The sequence below is a fragment of the Labrus bergylta genome, chromosome 16 (genome assembly GCF_963930695.1).
Source record: "Labrus bergylta chromosome 16, fLabBer1.1, whole genome shotgun sequence".
NCBI classification, from domain to species: Eukaryota; Metazoa; Chordata; class Actinopteri; order Labriformes; family Labridae; genus Labrus; species Labrus bergylta.
Genome location: NC_089210.1, coordinates 22,301,895 through 22,321,342, shown reverse-complemented (window position 1 = coordinate 22,321,342; position 19,448 = coordinate 22,301,895). Strand labels below are relative to the sequence as shown.

At 41.2% G+C, this 19,448-nt stretch overlaps 1 protein-coding gene across 1 annotated transcript in view; it reads left to right on the top strand.

Annotated features, from left to right (window-relative positions):
* LOC109994376 (adenylate cyclase type 9) overlaps window positions 1–19,448 on the top strand; it is a 34,375-nt gene that overhangs the window by 5,999 nt on the left and 8,928 nt on the right. The window contains exons 2-3 of the mRNA XM_020647688.3: window positions 17,048–17,211; window positions 19,166–19,276. Coding sequence (XP_020503344.1) covers window positions 17,048–17,211; window positions 19,166–19,276 — 275 coding nt within the window. The remainder of the gene's footprint in view (window positions 1–17,047; window positions 17,212–19,165; window positions 19,277–19,448) is intronic.

The following is a 19,448-nucleotide window of genomic DNA, read 5'->3' as shown; positions in this document are numbered from 1 at the left end:
GGCTCCCTCTCACAGATCTCATAGTGCTGTTTTCAGCTGCAGCAGGCGGGTGATGTTGTCAGTGAAAACAGTTTGTAGAACTCACTGAACAACAAGAGTCAGCAGACAGACAAAGGGTTAAAATAGAGATTGAAACAAAGTGGAGTCTTTTGCAGACTCCAAAAAGCCGGACATTTTTCTCAGGGGTTTGTTGAAAGGAGAAACAGGGTAAATATTGGACTAATATTCATCAAATTACAAGAAACCAGATGCCAATTCTCCAAATGAATGATAACATTGCTCTGTAACTGCTGGCTTTGTAGATTAGCATCAGCTTGTCAATAAGTTTGCCATTAGAATTGAACAAGTGATCTCATCTGTGACGGTTTCTACAAAAAATGGAAATCAGTTTTGTCCGATGAATGATTTTGCTTTTGAGAGTTTTTCCTGGTTTGCATGCCCCTCAGCTCTTCTCTGGAATCATCCGGACCGTCACTGTACCACAGTTTGGAAGCGAAAACATATCCAAATGAATGCTAGCTGCTCCACTTTAATGATCTAAAGAGCTTTCAATTGTCTGAGCTATTTTGGTATAATTTCACAGGCCCTTTCTCTTTGCCAGCTCTTATTCATTTGATATAATGATAATAATTATAATATAACAAAAAGAACACTCTGGACCTGCTCAAAAAAATGATTGATTGATTGATTGATTATTATAAACAGGATCGTCAGTAACCAGCAGCCTTGTGTAAAGCCTAAAATTAGATTCATTTTGAAATGGTGAGCCTGACCTTTTCTAACTTAACTGCTGAGTAAAGCTGTGTGGGGAAGCTGTGCACAGTATACATCCCTTCAAGAGCAGCTCTCTCCTTTGTGTCCCGTGGGAGATATCTAATAAAGCAAGACCGGGTTATCTCCCTGGCTAAAGTGATTAGTGTTAGTAATTTTCCATCATCATATCTTCCCACACTGGCCTGGTGATATCCCGACCCAGAACACATCAGCTGTCAACCAGCCGTTTTATCGCAAGGAATGGTATTGATTTCCTACAACGAGGCTTTCATGGCTGTGTTTATATATGATGAGAAGATGAGGTTTGAATGTCGTGGATATCAAAGAACCAACCATGTGGCTATAAATCAGAGGATTATATGAATTCCGGTCCATGAGATTAATTTATCTAGATTACATGTCCAACTTTAAGCCTTCAGAATAATAATTGATATGACGGACTCGTGCTGCAAATAACCCTTGGGGTGAATGATCTTCTTCCTCACACTGGATCTATTACGTTTTGCTCCACAGCAAGTATTAGTTATATGGAGAGCCGTTTGTGCTCTGGGAGACTCACATGCACACACACATTTAACACTCCCTGCCATTAGTGTGTGAATGGCACTCCTTAGGGATGTGCCGTCAGTCAGCAAAAAGTACCATATTTGCCCCAGGCTTAGTGGAGGACTGCGTATAAAGTGACCTTGAGTACGATAAAAGAGGCTGGTTTCGAGGTTACACTAAAAAGGAGTGGGAATGAAGAAATGAAGGGGAGAGCGAACAAGACACGTAGATAGATTGCCCTATACTGTCCTCATGTTTTTTCTGTGTGTCAGTGTGCGTGCATACCTGTGCTGCTGTGTGTTTGGTCCAGACTAAGGGGGGGAAGGGTTTCCATTGTTTCCTTTCTAATCACTTTTTTTTCCTGTTTACACTGAATTTACAAGCCAAATTGAGTATATAAGCACAATTATAAAGACTGAATACTATACAGAAGCTCTATTTCTATGATGCACTGCTCCTTAACCAATCAAAAACCAAAACTAATAAACACATGATCTAAAGAATTATAAATTGACCCCTGAAAACAGGTTTGTAAAGCCCTTGTGGGGAAATTCAATTCTGGTGACTGACAAAAGTTTATGTACCAAATAAAGGCTTCTGACGTGTGTATATATGTCTGTAGCTCACTCAAAGAGCCTGTAGAGAAATGGCTAATTATAAACAATATTGATGTTATTACACTGCAAATCAACTGCATGTAATTAATAAGGACTGATGATAAAGGCAGAATAAATAGGAAGCTTCTTTAATTGTAATGATTCTGGACAACTCGTACATCTGAATGTTTAAGCAGAACATTAGTGTTTATAACAAGTTAGTCTTGTTTTTGTGTAATTGAATCACTCACACTGATCGAAAGTAACAACGTCATGTCCACAGATAGAACTTGCAAGATACAAACACTAACCATCATGCACTGTTTTGTTATCGCCTGCAAGCTAATTAAAAAAAGGTATTCCTGGAGGGTATTCCATGTCGCTTGTCTGACTTGTTTCCAACTCGTTACTTGAACGCGGTCAACTGGGGTGTGACATCATTGTCACCTTGGACATTCAACTTCCGAGGTAAATGGAACGCACCACAATACCTGAAGCACTTACTGTGTGTAACTGGACCATAGTATTGAGCAATAATGTATGGTGTCTTCTTCCCAGGCCCGCAATCTAAACATCTGACATTTTAGTCGGACTCCCAAGTCCAAATCAGTATGCACACACATTACTCAGCTGTACTGTAGATAGACAGCGGGATCCATAGTGAAGTGAGGATCTCTGAGTGGAATGGCTTATTGTCATGAGGGGATAAGGAGAGGCATACATAGCGTTAGTGAATTGGTGAGGCTGCAGTTGAAGCTGGTTGGATGCTTCTTAAAACCATTGATAAATATATCCTTGGATAACTTTAACAAGGTGTACCGAGTTCTGCATTCCTCTGGGAGGGCACACTTCAGAGGCTGCCAAGGAAACAATACAGCCAGGGGCGACTCAAAGCTGCTGTATTGTATTGCAGTGACCGAGCCCTGCCTAGAACACCTTGGCTCTGCATGGTAGATTATAGTTCTGCCAAGAGAGTAATGGCATAATACATCACGCTGCATTTTACAGTATCACCCTGCACTGTGTATTATGGTTCAGCACAGCATGTCATTGAAGCCTGCAGCAATGCAATCTCACCATTAATCATTTTTTGGCCTTATCATACTGAGCAAGTCTGCAGAGCTTCAAAATGTCTTGTCAGGCACTGCAAACATGGGGCCATTGTGGCAACGTTGTGAAAGGTCTACGATGTGGTGATTAGCTGGATTTCATAGCTGAAGCCATTTTGGTTATCTGCTGTGTCACACTGTTACACAGCAGGATCAGACTACCTCTACTTGTTCAGGAGGACTGTACTGCAAGGGTAGTGCTTGCTGCTTTGACCCAGCAAGCAATAACAGATTAGTACTCTGGGACTGTAATGACTTTCTGGATCAAGAGCAGAAAAGCAGAAAGCATATTATTCCAAAGGGCTGCAATTGATCGTATCTGCACAACCCAGGGTTATTTCTATTGAGCTGATACTTTTAGAGATTTTCCTCTGGACAACTATGTATCCTGTTGTGCTGCACTTAATCCTGCCAAGTGTCAGTGTACCCTGCACACCTCCAAGTCCCCCTTTAGGGGACGGCTGTCCTGTTGGCTTAATGGTTAGGTTTCCTTGCCTTGGTCTAGTCTCACTGAGATGACCTGGGACAAGATGGATGACAGAGTCTGGTATCAGTGCCCCCACAGTCTGTCGGAAGGCACAAGGCACACATGTGATCTGCCACCATGGCTGAGCCGGTAGAACAAACACATCACTAGTGGCATGTGGTGTAGAACATGATACACAAAGTGCTTTCTTGCACACACTCATTCACTTTGCTCAGAAGCCCCTAGCTTTTTAATTTAATAAGTGAAGCACACAGATCAATACCAGTGGCAATGCTGACAAGGGAGACTTACCTTTGATCATGCATTGCAAGAATCCTCTGAATGTCTACCAACCAGAGTTTAATAAAGAAGTAAAGAAGTACAGTTATAATAAATGATTATATCACGCTATTGTGACCACATGCCATTAGTTTAACATTGTATTATTTTAATCTTGTATTGACTATAGTTTTTAGTAACTTTGTATTTTTACAGTAGATTTTCCCAGATAAAAAACCCATAAAATGTTCGTTATCATTGATCTAATCACACTTTTGTAATCACTAAACAATTTTCTGTTGTTTTCAAGCTCCTACAATCTTCCAATCACATTATTGAGTTTGGTTTTAAACTCAATAAATGGTGGATGAATTGATCAGCAGATACTTATATGCATACAGTTTTGATAGAAAGCTGTTTCTGTCATTCATCGAGCAAATTAAACCAAGCATTCAATAATTTCAGCTTCTCCAATAGAAAGTATCTTTGGGTTCTGGACCGTTGGTCAGAGAAAAAATGAAAAAAACATGCAGGTGGTCAGAAAGAGCCCAGATCACCCTCTCTATGTGGAGTTTAGTCTTCTCCCCTCAGGCAGACGGTACAGACTGCCTGTGGTGAAGACTAAATAAGGCATCGGGTCTCATTTGGACCTGCTGCTATTTGTCTGTTAAATAGCAGTTGAATTCAAATTTCTTGCTCATTGCACACTACACTTTCCCCTTTATCATTTTTATCTGGATGCTGGAGCATCTCTGCTGGGCTTCATGTTTCATGTTTATGCACTTGATGTTTGGATTATTTATTAGTGTTGTTTATGTATTTGATTTTCTCCAGCGGCAAACAAATTTCCTCTGTGGGGACAATTAAGATACCTTTGACCTTTGTTCCATGTATTGCCCTATTCACCTGCAAAATGATAGTTACATCCTTAGCTGCTCCAGGTTTTAGCTGCTCCTTTATATGCCATCAAATTGTAGGGTAATGCAGGAGAGCTCATGTCGTGCAGGAATGCATCGGTCTGCTGTTTGGCGCTGGTCGTATGACAGATAATTACAGTGTCCAATAATTAGCCCGTTACTCAGAAGCAGAGGATGGAGGAAGTTTTGTACTGCAGGATAAATGATTTTATGCCATCTTGAAATGTTTTGCTAAAACGTCAACATGCTTTGGCACAGTTTACGTTTGTAAAGGAATCTTCCTGCTGCAGACTCCTTTAGTGAAGCACAAAGCTTATCGGTTTTATCAAACACTGTAGGAATTGTCACATATGGAAATATGCTGGGAAGATTTGCATGTGTATTTTTCCTGCAAACATAACTTCCTCTCCTGCGAACAAAGACACCACCCTCCCCAGAAAAATAGAGAAAGCAGAATAAAAGGCAGAGAGTTGTAATGAAAAGAGAACAGAAACAGATGGAAACACAGGAAGATGAATGGAGTTACTCCTTCAGGTTCATCCCGATCAGGCCTCCACCTGGCTCACAGTCATAACACCAGCCTCCGCATCACACATGGGAGAGGACATTTCCCATCTGCAGCAACACACACACCAACTCCAGCTCTGCATCCAGGGCCTGCCAAGGCTAATTACCATGGCAACGGGCAATTGAATGGGGCAGGGGTCAGCTGGAAACTGAAGGCTTTTTTTTTTTTTTTTTTTAGATTGAAGGACTGGTGACTGGAAGAAAAGGGGAAGGTTGACTTTGTTCAGCTAAGACCAGGTGGTTAAAGCCAAGCAAAGGCCTATTTTTGTGTCAGCAAAACGATAAGTAGCCGGGCACGTGCAGAGATTCTTTACAGCAGCTCTAAAGAAAACCTTCACAGATACAAATCGTGTAGTTCTGACTCGTGAAGAATTGTAAACCTTGAACAAGTGAAAGGACAGGTCAAGGCAGCTGTGTTTGTTCTTCTCTTGCTGTTATCTGTACTTTTGGTTCTTGGTTTCAATCTTTGCTGGTAAACTCTGACTTGAACTGTGTATAGGACTGAGCTTACTCTCCTCACAGCCGTTCAGGTGATAAATTGATATCATGAGTCATTGATGCATCCTAAGCTTTTCTCCTTTGTGATCAAGGGTATAGGAAATACCAGCACTCCTCCTCCTAACAGACACACACTAGCCTTCACGGACATTGACGGATGAACAGCTCAGTCTTAAGGTGACACCCACAATAACCCCCCGCCCATCCTTCTACACACACACACTCACTAGCACACAATTACTTTTTTTTGCATTTTGTGTTGGTGGAAAATGCAAACAGCCACACAATCATGTGCTCCCCGTCCTTTGTTTTTGGGCTGCAGTCACTCGTTAGTGTGCACAGCGGGACCGTGTGTGTGATAAATGGCTGTGTGAATAATGAATGAAGGAAGATGACGGGGAGCCAGTCCGCCCTGAAGCACTACACAGCACTCAGCCTGAACGGATTGACCGTGTGTATGTATAATATACAGTAAAAGTGTGTTTCCTACCTTGAATCTTTTTTTGTGTGTATTTGTGTCCATTATGCATACCCAAGTACTTTATTATTAGCCCCGCAGGCTGAGAAATGAATTTTTCTTCTGCCCCGGCTTTTAGAAAGATGGAGCCCGCCCTCTTTCTGTGTTACGGTGGATTTTATCACGCTGCAATCTCCATTGTTGGAAAATTGAAGCCCAAGGAAGGCTCAAGGAAGTGCAAAAACCTGCACTTCCTCGAGTGTCCACTGTGTTTATTATGTTCCAATATGGCCATCGATGGACTTCAAAAGTCTGCAGAAACCAACCAGCATAGCAAGGGATGTTAAGTCATTTTTGTGCATATAAAAAACTTTGCCAATGATTTTGTGCAATTAAGTGTTTTAGGGGTTTGCCTACAATGTTTTTGTTGGATTCATTGAACTCCTGTCTTTTAAAACATTTGTAGTTTTTTTTAAAGCGTCAGTACTTTTTCATTCTTTCATAATTAAAATAACAGAGATGGTTGAGTTTTAAAACACGTGGTATTGCATAGAATCAGGGAAAAATAGGCTTATCGATAATTTTGACAACCTTACTGATTACACTTAATCCAAAAAAATCTAAAATATCTTTTCCTCCACTCCAATTACTTTCACTTATAAGCCAACATGAACACAAATACTGATAGTTTAACTGCCACAGAAAGCAGCCTGGCTTGAGGAGCTGTTGTGTCTGAACCAATCCCCCTCCTTCAGGCTTCAGCTCCCTCCTTTGGCTGCAACATCCCTCCATGTGCCCCCTCCAGCTGTCAGCTGCACCTCCACCCACGTACTTTACAGCCCCAAGAGTCCCCCATGCTGTCATCTTTTAAGGCCATTTTCTGATTTACCGCATATGTGTGAGTGTTTGTGTTAGGTATCTGATATATTCCCAACAGAGGTCATTCCCCATATTTTTATCACTTTTCGATCCGTCTCTCTTGGTGTCACTCCTCCTTTCTGCTTTTTCCTGTTCATTGTTATTTTTCTACCCTCCATCTTGCTGCTGTCTCCTTCTGGAGCTGCCTGTGCTGTTTGCTAAATGACACCTTCATCAACAAACAATACAGCAGTCCTTATCTTAACAGGCGGCATATCACATTGTTTCCTGCCCTACTTTCTGTGCTTGACCATTAGATTAAATGAACGTGTCCTTTATGCTTTTGAAGAGGAGGCACACAGCTTGTGTCTCTGTATCACAGGCAGAATATGATTCAGGGGTTTTGTGTTGTAGTTGGCGTCCTCTTTTACTCTCGCTGTATCACTGGCCTGCTTTAGATAAAGAGTCCTCAGGGAGTGGCGCAGCCCTCAGCACAAGATCCAGCACTTTTTCATTGTCAATCCCTCTGTGAAGATGCCATTACTCAATATGTTAATCAAGCAGCTAGACTGTGGTATTAAAGCCATAGAGGATGAAAGGTGGCGCATAAGCTGTTTGCTTTGATCATTTACCCAGAGCCACAAACTCAGTCATTTTTAAATCAATAGACGCTCCTCATACTGTAGCTGTGGGTCAATAGCATCTCAGTCTGACTCTGAAATGATTCAGCATGTGAAGAAATTGAATGCATGACTGTCACAGAAAAAAAAGTGTCCCTTTTTTTCTTTTAACTCCTGGACATAAATTGTTAGATGAACTTTTCTCTGGTAATTTGCTCTTTTTTGAGAAGTGAGACAGAAGCCAGACACAAGAGGCTGATTCAACTTAAGGTTTTTTATCGTGATGCAGATACAAAATGGCAAAACCATGATTCTCTTCATGTGACATTTGTTACTAAATTATTCAAAGATATAAAGTGATGCAGGACGAGTGGCAACTTTCCTGAGAACAAAGTATCCCCAGAAGGAGAATAAAATAATCACAAGGTCAAAGAAGGAAGTGGGAGGGATGTATGAGATAACATACAAATGGAATAAACGAGACTTCTACAAAGATCTGCTTGTAATAGTACATTTTTATGACTGATGTGAATAACAATTTTGGATTCACTGGACTTTAAGTAATCTTAAATGGGTATAGAGAAAGAAAAAAGCTCAAATTAGTATCTGAAAAAACTATTGTCTGAAAGCTCATTCATGAGCATAGCTTTATAGGTAAGTTTTGTAGTGAGGGGAATTTCATTGGATTGTGTGGTTGTTAAATTGCAGTTTAGTAAGTCCTGTCTCAGGACACCCAAAGGGGTTCACACTTACTTTTTTTTGCATTTATTTTACAAGTGAAACACTCAAGGAACATTAATTTAATTTCAAGATAGATGCAAGCCAGATACTCTTTGAAACAGATCAGCAGGAAACAAGGTGACTGAACAGGTGTGCTGAATTGCATATGAAGCCAAATGGTGAAATGAGGGGAGAGGGATTAGCATTCAAAGGAGCACGCATGGGTGAAGGCTTTGACAGGAGAGAGGAGGATGGTGTAAAAAAGACGAGATGCAAAGTGAGTCTGAGACTCTGGGATGATGTCAGCCGTGGCAACACTTGGCAGAAAAGAAGAGCCACCCGCCTGTGCTGTGATGAGGCAAATGAATATCGGCTTGGACACAAAAGAATGAGGGAGGATTGTTGGATTTTGGATGGAGAGAGAGACAGACAGTGAGGTACAGTGATTGACAAAATAGGGAGAAATCACGGGCCACTGAGCAAAGGCTGGTGAGGGGGCTGTTGAAGATTTTGGAGGGATGTCAACTGTATCTGTTGTTCTGCCAGTAGACCATGGCAGCCTGAGCCTGTCAAGGATGAAGGGATCAGAAGCGCAGAATACAAAATGAGTGTGTACGAGACAGACACAGCCAAACCAAAGTGAAAGACTTTGGAGAGATGTCAAGTGTTCCGATTGTCCTTTTGAGTGTTGTGCGATCAGGTCGGATTGAATCCAGGAAAATAAAAAACACTGGCCAAATGTAGAACTTTTGTTTGAGTGCTACCCCTGTTTACAGCATTGAGAGGACGGATATTAACAGATTTTGTTGATTGCAACAGGAGGAGTGATCCTATAAAGACTTTCTGTGCTTGGACCGTCTGTTTTGTGTGTAAGCTGAGTCCTATTCTGACGTCATTCACAGTTCACACACTTGTTTTTGTCCCAAACTCTGAGAGCCAATGTGCTGAGAAAGCCCCGGCTGTGTGCAAGACTAGCTGTTTCTTATATAACTCAAACCAAAAAGGTCAGTGTGGGTTATCTGGATTTTTGAGTGTATGTGAATAACTATTGGGCTCCAATATGTTGGACGTTTACATGCTAGAACTTTTTGGTCATTTGTGGTACCTTAATTTGTTTAATTACTTTAGAATTTAGTGACTTAAGCTCTTTTCCACACATGCACTCCTGAACATTTCTGGAAAATGTGAGGACAGTCTGCCCCTGAATTTTTCCTTAGTTGCTCTTCAACACATGTCCTTTCCTGTCCGACTTGAGAGGGGGTCTATCTGAAGAAATAATGCAAAAAGGATGCCGCGGAATTCAGTGTAATGTTTACAGCTTATCCAAGTCGAAGCAACAGAGTCTGATACTAGAATACAGTTCTTTGCCTTCATATCAATGCCAAGTGCAATTGGATATATGCATGGATGTATCTGCAAAAGCATAGAAAACAACATACTAGAAGGCAGGAAAGAGTATGAAGCAACTTAACTACTTGCACCAAGATCGAACCGGTCACGCATCAGTTGAATGATATAAATGTCATCATCTCCATCGGCTTGCTCATGGTGAAATCTTCTGAATATTTCCTGCGTTCACAGATCAGCTCACCCGACTTCTTGCGTACATTTTTAAACGGGGAGCTGGCAGGACAAAAAAACTCAGTAAAGTCAGGGGGCAAAATCTGGTTGTTTGCGTTCACACACGCAGCGAACCCTGAAAGCATGAGTCTTTTTGTTCCACAGCCTTACTCTCATCAACATGATAATACGGTTTAATGAGAGAATCCAAATTGTATCTAGTGCTCAATTTGCATGGAATCTTTGCATCTTACTGGAGCAAAAAAAACATTATATAACAAACAAGTACAACTTGACAAAGAAGCTGTAACCAGCCTCCTTTAAAGCCAAAAGAAGCTCAGAACAAAACTGTATTACTGAAATGTCAGCTCGTAGAATACAGTCTGTGCTGTATATTCTCTAGTGCAAAGCAGCAGGATCCCTTCTTCACTTTGAAGTTAGTATAGTAGCAGCAGACGTAAGGTCATGTTCTCAAGGGAGTCGTTATGTTGCGTTTAATTATTAGCAGGAGGTTGTCTGAGTGTTTTCATTGCAACGTCTTAGGAAAATTCTTACATTCTACTTTAAGAGAGTAATCGACGGCAACAATTTACCAAGGAGAGGAATTGAAAGAATTGTTTTACTCTGGGGACAGAAAGACATAAATACTTTATATGGGGACATTTCATATTGCACTGAACTCTTTATTCATTGGAAATTTGATTGTGAAACATTTGAAAACGAATAAATCACATTGATCATAAAATCTTGAAAACCCATTAAAGACCGTCCTGCTCATTGATTCACAACTTAGCTGATAATGGCTTATTTCAACACTTAGTCAAGGAATGTCTCACATGGTAGAAACAGAATATTAGATTGACAAATCTCTCAGTTGTCTTACAGTATTATTATAAACTTCAAAGCCCTAATACAAAGAAATCATCAGAGTCTTACTTTAATAAAACATTATTGCTGGAACTGATAAAGCAGGCCGTTTGATTCTAGCCTATCGACATCTAACACACTTCACCATTTGGCTCATTTTGCATGTTTATGCAAGAAGTTAATGGAGCAAAGTGTGAAACATCTTCTCCTTTATTTTATTCAGAAGACAGCCTGTTAAAGACAAATCTGCATGACACGTTCTGTCATGGGGACAGTCTTTCCTAATTTCAAGTGTGGATAATTCTTCTCACCTTCCTAAATCCCTTTCACTGCCCCTCAAGTAACCTGGGCTCAGCAGAAGTGTTCAGCGGTAAAAAGGAAGGTCAACGAAATCCCTCCCCCCTCCAAGCCTTCTTTGCTCAGGAGACACACACACACACACACTCTCTCTGCTCTTCCTTTACTGTCAGAAATGACAGTGCGACTCCCTGGGTGATTCCTTATGAAAAATGTACAAGTGTCTTTCATGTTTTCTGACTGAAAGGGTTCACTCCCAGACAGTGCACACAAAATAATTCATCCCACCACCACTACACACTCAATCCCACCTTTATTTTCTTAGTCCAGGCTCTTATTCTTGATTTTTCCCTCTAATCTCGGCCATCTCTACCTCTGATCTCTCCCTCGTCTCCCTGGGGAACCATGCTGCATTAATGAAGTCCTTCTAAACAGCCTGTCATACTGGACAGGTTTCCTCCTGTTCCTCCTCTTCCCCCAGACAGGGACAGGATGTACAGTGTATCCCAGGATGGGGACGCAGTGGAGGGAGAAGGTGGGGGCCGCTTGCTGGCAGTGCCAGCTGGCATGAAAACCTGCCTGGCCTTTCAATGTTAGTGTCTCTGCGCCACCTGCTCCACTGCCCTCCTGCTTGGATACCTGGCTCTGGAAAGCAAACCTGTCATTATTGGGGTATGAGGCACATGATATACTTGTGGGTTTTTATGTGCGTTAGTGCTGATCCAAGCACATTTTCTAACACTCCTTAGCTCAGTTGCCCTCTGTGTTCTGCTGCTTTTAGCAAAACTCCCCAGGACATTGACATCAGCTGCTTAGTCCCACTTGGGGTGCAAAGAGAGTGTTTAAAGGAAAGGTGTTGCTTTCAGATAAAGCACCACAACGCTCTCTATTTATGACTAGAATTCATGTGTTTTTTTAACAATTAATTTTTTTCCCATTGACTTTAAATACGGCCATGCCCCCATGACGTTACCTATTGGTTCTGGACAACTGATTTCATGCCCTTAATTTGTATTTGTTTTTTTCCATCGCCATCTTGTTTGCTTGGAGCCAGAATTGACCACATTTTAAAAAAGAGGTCGAATAAGGTGACAGGCTGCCATAGAGTGACAGGGAGCCACACCCAAAGCTAACTATTCTTTATTGTATTTTCAAAACATAAAGGGTTTTATGTCTTCTCAAATTTATTGTAAATCTTAATATTATAAACTCGTGATGCACCATGAAGTGGTTACATCCACTCCTTACATAAAATCCTTCATGTTTTCCCCTGTTTTTTATGTTGGTCTGTTATCAAAAAAGGACAGCGTAAGGTTATGTCGCAGCCAGGCTTTTTGTACTTGCTCATTTGCATTTAGAAAATTGGCCTTCTCTCAGCTCAGGGCCCATGGAGGGTTGTTGAATTGACCACTGCAGTCACGACTTTGTTTGCTGCATCAACTCTTTTTGTGTATGTTTGTTTGGCAAAACCAACCAACCTTATACTGAGCCCCTTTAAGCATCATATAATAGAGGAGTTCAGGGGCGGCCGTTGTCCCAGAAGAGCTCGGACATGCTATGAGGAGGCGAGAAGGAGGGAGTGGAGTTGATGGTGTTATTTGTTTTGCTTTTTTCATGTCTCTCTCCTCTGTCCTGAACAAAGGGGCTTGGAGAGCGAGATAATGTGACTGTGCTCTCACGAGGAAAGGTTATCTACTGTTCCCTGTCAGCTGATAGCACAGGACAGGACACTTCAAGTCCAATAATGATGCTCTTCAATTAGCCCAGGGTCATCTGAAACACAGATCATCAAACAGATGTGATAAAAATGACAGATTTAAGTAGGGTTGTCATGAAACCAGGATTTTAAAATTATGCTTTTAACAATCAACTGATATGCTTTTCATACTTTACCTGTTTTAATGCTACGGCAACACAAGTAGCAACACTTCTCATCTGCTTTTCTATGGTTAAAAGTGACAAAGACGTAACTTTTGGATCTTTTTAAATTAAAAAAAGGATTTCAGAAACATCAGCATTTGCTAACCTGAAAATATGAATGCTCTATTTTGCTCGGGGCAGCTTTTTGTCTAAAACATGGCTGACAATTTGTAGTTTTTATAAGCTTAAATAAAAAATTTTATGTTATTAATCAATCAATCAATTTCCCTACAATTATAGGGAAAGAAGCCGGAGGCATCATTTGTTGAGTTTTGTGACCTTTTCCTCTGCTGTGAGATCTTTACAGCACAGCTGTGTTCTGATGATGTTGGACGCTGTTGGAGTGGACATGCAGGGCCAGCTGTGGTCAGGCCAGTTTATCACAGCCACAATTTATTGCGTGACAATGCTGCGATTTCAATTTCAACCCACAAGGTTGGATCATAAAGATGCAAGATCTTCTGAGAATGTCCCGGAACAGGCCTGCAAACATTTGGAGACACTTGAACTTGTGTAACCCCGTACACAAACACTAACAGATCACAGACAGTGCTCCACTATAAGCCCCTGCAGTACGTTTATCTTGCCCTTCTCTGGCTGACCGGATTTCTGAAACAAGCTGTCAAACCACAGGAAGGGATCAATCTAACATGCATCCTCATTAACCTTTCAGAGACATGGACATGGATTCCAGCCTTTAGGCACAGTTCTCTTTAGTGTGGCAAAAAGGAAGGTGCTGAAATGTCCGAAACCAAGCCAGCAGACACGTTTAATTTGAAATGAATCTAAGTGAAGGAGAGGGGAAAACACAGCTGATCCCCTATCAGCTATCATCTATCACCTATATTTTTTTCAATTTTTAAGTTTTATTTGAAAATTTGAGCCATATTTTTAATCTTGTGTTCACCTTTCATCGGTTTTTGTGTTCCTGCCTGGCTTCTTGAATTTAATTGTCTTTCACAAGTGGGCTCTTTTGAAATAAGTCATTATTCTTCCCTCCACTATGAAATCTTCTCCGCTCTTTTCTGCCTTTCACCCTCTCTGATGGGCATATTATTGGGCTTGAAACGTTTCATTATCTTTAATAAGCTGTTACAGTGTTAGGGAATAGAGGCTGAATGGTCCAATGATTTCTGCTTCGGTGGATTTTGCCTACTCCTCGCTTCTAAAGTTGTATTATTATTCAGCAGGCGCTATCACACATGCAGCAGACATAGGTGTTGCATTAATCATGACTGTAAAAATATTAATAAACAATACAGGGTGACTCACATGCTTGAGAAGTGTTGCAGCCCGAGACGGACATGACTGCCTCTTTGAGTCAAATGTTCCCAATCTGGCCTGTACAATTCTCAGTAAATAGACAAGAACACATTCACACCTAATCGCACTAAATCTCTACCCACCACAGCTATGAGACATCGTTTGACATTTCTTTGTTGCCTTACATACATCATTTCAAGATATCTTTATCTTTGTTTGCTGTGCAGCCATGGGGAGAAATGTCGAATAAAAACGAAAGGATGAATAACTTAAATGGGAGGGTAGACAGTAACCCTCTTGACCTATGAGAAGAAGCAGAAGTCAGTTTATGTCATGGCGGAAGGGAAGGATTTGATTAGCAAACTAATGAAATCAGTCAACCCTGTGTGTGTGTGTGTGTGTGTGTGTGTGTGTGTGTGTGTGTGTGTGTGTGTGTGTGTCACTCTCTCACATTCTCAGAAGCAGTCAGAAGCTCTCTCTCAGTTTCCTGTTACCTCTTCTAGCCTCTGTGCCTTTCTGCATCACTGGTGCAGGGAATTAGTTCTTTGTTACTGCTGTTCACCGCCTTCATTTCCTATCCCTGGATCCTCATCCACCTGGCTATCGACCCAGCTACAGTGAAGCCATCTATATACACCTCCGCTTGATGTGTGTATATGTGTTTGACTGGATATGTAGGTGGATGGAGGGGGTGTTTTTTTTTTTTTTTTTTTTTTCCGAGTGTCTCATAATTACAGTTGTACATGAGTCCTTTTGTGTGCATGTTTTCTTTCATCAGTATTTCTCCCATGAGAATAGTTTGTGCTTGTGTGTCACTGCAAATGGCTCTGTGTTAGATGTGTGGTCTGCATGAAAGTGTGTGTAAGTTAGACAGTGTGGTCCCCAGGGTGGTTTGGCACAGGCGAGGCGGGTGGCAGGCCTGTCTGAAGTACTCGTGCAGACAACGCTCTGGGCCCGAGGTTGTGGTTTCACTGACAGTGGAATTATGTGGCCAAGCACACGGTCACAGGTACTTAATTATGCTGCTGACATATGCACAGTTTCCTCACAATGTCATTGTGCCTTGTCCCCACACGGTATATGCAAGCAAAGGGAAAACATATGGAGAGGAGTTCAATCACAAAGACACCTTTTTGGTGTTAATAGAATTACTTTATTGATCCCAAACTGGGAAATTGTGGCGTTACAGCAGCAGGTTGTCCAAACACACAATATGAGTAAAAAAACACAATGTTAGCAAATCTGAACATAATATAATATTAAATACAAAGTAAATAAGTACTAAAAATATAAAAACTAATAATGGGAATATATACAACCAGGATTTAACTAAGCATTACTAGTCTTAAATATGAAAGATTAAATGTAAATGTGCCAAAACAGAGTTGTAAATTGACAGTATTGACATAGGGAGCTGTCCAGAGTTGTGCAATCAGTGATACATAAGTTAAAGTGCAGGAGTGTAGACATATTATCAGCAGAAACTATTCAATATAAGGCACATCCACCTGACAATTCCTGAAAAGCCTCTTATTTCAAGACATTATTACCAATAATGAGTCAAAATATCTGCCAATGCAGCAAGCAAAATTCGCTTAAGTCTCTTGAATGGGAGTTCTTTTTCTATTAAGTGTCATCTCAGTACAAGACACTCAACAAGTACATTTTGTTGGCTTCTTTGGCAGATATTTGTTCTCATTACAAGTAAATTAGGCTATATTTTAGTTTTTAATATCTTGAAAAAATGGCCTTGTCAGTTGAATGTAGCATTTAAGAGATATTTCTGAATAGAAATGAGAGAAATTCACCTGCTAAGATTTGAGCTTTGCATTGTGTTTAAATTCTGTGTCCCTCTGAGCAGAAAATTTGGCGACAAAAACCCAAACAGGTAGGGGACCATATGTCACCGTGACGATCTATTGATCTAAGGCTGCATAAAAGAAAGAAATCTTACTGAGAGTGTTAACTACACAGGCTTTTACATGTCATGTTTTAAGGCAGTTTTTTAAAGGTCAAACCTCTACATTGCTTTATGTTATCACTGTTTTTCTGGCAAACTGTTTAGCTCGAAAGGCTGAATTTAAGGCTAAAGGCTGCACAAACTGATACACAGAAGCACACACATTCCTCATAGGAGTGATGGAAGTGAAAACATGTTGATATAAGTGGGAGTACGCAGGTGTTCAAATATTTGGCCCTGGCCTGTTATGTCTGATACTGTTTCTATCTCATGGTCATGGTGAGAACCTCGCAAGCATAAACTCTACACAGAGATGCACTGGCCCATGCACCTGCACTAAATGAAACATAAAAAATAGTGAAGGTTCAAAATAACTTTTGTAGGAAACAAAGGATGGGTTTGCCTTGAAGGAGTTGGTATCCTAGGCTCTCTGTGTTGTTCTATTAGAAATCCTGCACATATGTTAATGCATCTTATTTATGTATATATTTATGGAAACAAGAATGACTCATGTATATGACCTTGGCTTTTTCAAGTAGGAGAGTTGATACTCACTGCTTTTCCCTCTCTGGATTCTAGTTTCATGCCAAAACCCTCTGATATAACTCTCTGAGGGGATGCATCCTGCAGAGGGCTGAGCCTGCATGCTAAAACAACTCCACAACCACCAATCCCTTTATCCATTTAAGGATGAATGAACCCCATGTCAGGCATACTTTTTCATACAAGAGTTAAGAACTGTCATTCCTCACTCTCGGTTTCTGTTTCTGCAGGGTTGAAGACCTACCTGATCTCTGGCAGGAAAGTGGAGCCTCACTCTCACTGTAGCTGCGCCCAGCCGGGGTCGGAGCACGCGGATTCTCAGTGCCCCTCTACCAGAATACACACACCTGATGGAGCGCCTTCCGTCTGCACCCTGCCTCCAGACAATGCGAAGGTGAGTGTATGCTATTTCTGTGTGAATTTAAAAGAATCATTGGCCGTTTTGTTGTGAAAGGAGTATATTCCTGGGCTTATTTTTCATCACACATCCATGTAGCCTGAGGAAGAACGCTGAGCTGCATGTTCTGCAACAGCCTCTTCAAGGTTAATTCTTTTGCTCTCTGTGCTTTTCTTTGCTTATGTGGGTGTATGTGACGCTTTGATAAACATTTTTCCTCATGTATCGAGCCTTTTTGTCAGAAAAATGTCTTTTCTCCCTGTCATGACCATGAATTGACTTTTTCCTTCCTTTCTGTGTCATAACATATTGTAAATTTAACCTTGGGCCCCCTGCATGTATAAAGCATCTATTGACTTCTCTCTTCACTTTTGGTGCTCCTGCATGCATTCTTATACAGGCCTCCATTTATGTAGACCTCAGACCGTATTAAATCTTTATTAATAGGAATCTGAGAACAAAACTGTGAGATCTTCTTAATTAGGCAATAAAAAACAGTTCTTCCCAGCAGGCAGTCTGCATAATAACTATCATGATCTGCTCATCAATACAAAGGATGTCCATCCGCTGTACCCTCCTTTGCTCTGCCGTCAAGGGAAATTTCTCATTTGCTTCCAAATTGGATCACTAGGTCATAGACTTCATGCGACACATTATTACCTTATAATTACGCTCAAAACCGCGCACCACAGTGCTTCAAATTCACCCCAATTACTCCTCTCTCTCTGTACATATGTGCACCCCATGATCCCTTGACAGATCTTCCAGCTCTGTGCCAGGCTAGGTGGAGAGGCAAAGGGGTTACTTGTTGGAGGAAAAAAGAGAAAGCAGAGGATGCTAGGAGGCAGGAAAATCAGTGGGGGGTCCTCATAATGGTAATAAGCTAACTCAGGCGGAGAGACGGGGAGCTCAGGACTTTCTGCTTTCTGCTGATTACTCCCCCATTTACAGCCCTCAAAAGGAGAAAGAAGAGGCTCATAGTCTTCACACAAAAAAAGGCTTAATCACTTCTGAATGTGTGAAAGGATTCACAAAGCAGGTGTTGGAATAAATGTTTGCAGGTTAAATGTAGCACGTAGATTCACAGGGATGCTATCTCTGCATGCTAATACTGTTGAGGGTGTTTGACTTCTCAAAGCACTGCTCCTATATGTCATTGTCATAACTTTCTTACAGATCTCATTCTGGTAGACATATCCTCACATTACCCATTCTCTTTGAAGGGTATGAGTGGGATGAAAACAAAAAACATGAGCCTGTGGAGACCTTTTTAAGACTTCTTGTTTTACTCTCGACTATCTCTTCAGATTCTCAATGACTGCTGACACTTGCAACACATTGAAATAAAAATTGATTTCATAAAAGCTTTCAAGACTTGTCGCCTCCATCCCTTCTTTGTGTCTTAAACCGTCACAGACTGCCATAACTAAGCTGAGCCACGCATCATGTCTTTGTTCATTCATATTGATTCCACGACAGTGTGATATTGGTGTCCCAGATTGGGAATTCACGTTGCACTTCAGCATTGTGGAAGCACGGCACAGCGAGAGCTCCACATACACACGGACGTGCATGCACACACACACTGCGCTATGCTCCCTCGCTGACTCCACTCTGTGGAGTCAGCGAGATCACTCTGCGGGATCACTGCGTCCCCACCCATTGCGCCTCCACGATATTCAGATTAAAGGCGAAACATCACAGGGAGGTAAATACCATGGCTTGAAACGGCAGTCTGAATAGACCTTTAATGAAGAGTCTTTTTGCAGCTGCATCAGATTTTATCATCCCTCTTTTTTTCATTTATTTTTATGCTCCAACTCAGCAATTGTCTCATGTTTTTCCTTGGGCATGCTTTTCATATCCCTTGATGTAATAATTTGTCTTCTTTTCTTCCCAATATACTATATCTGCCTCCATTCTGCCCCCTCCAATCTCTGCCTCCCTGCAGTCTCCCTGTCTCTCCTGCAGTGTGGTCCTGATACCAGGGGAGGATCAGGTTCTGGAGGAAGGAGCAGTGCACAATGGCTGCCATGACAACCACAAGACTAACAGCAGCAAGGTTAGCATGTTGTTGTACTCCAACCAAACGAATGAGACTTGGAACTGTTTGTCAGTCAGTATACTGTCTTTTTATTTCTAGTACAGTGTATTTCATTTTGTTATTTTACTACATAGTAAACATTGTAAGCCAACTCCTGTTACATTTTCTCAAGCCCAGCAGCTTAAGAAGG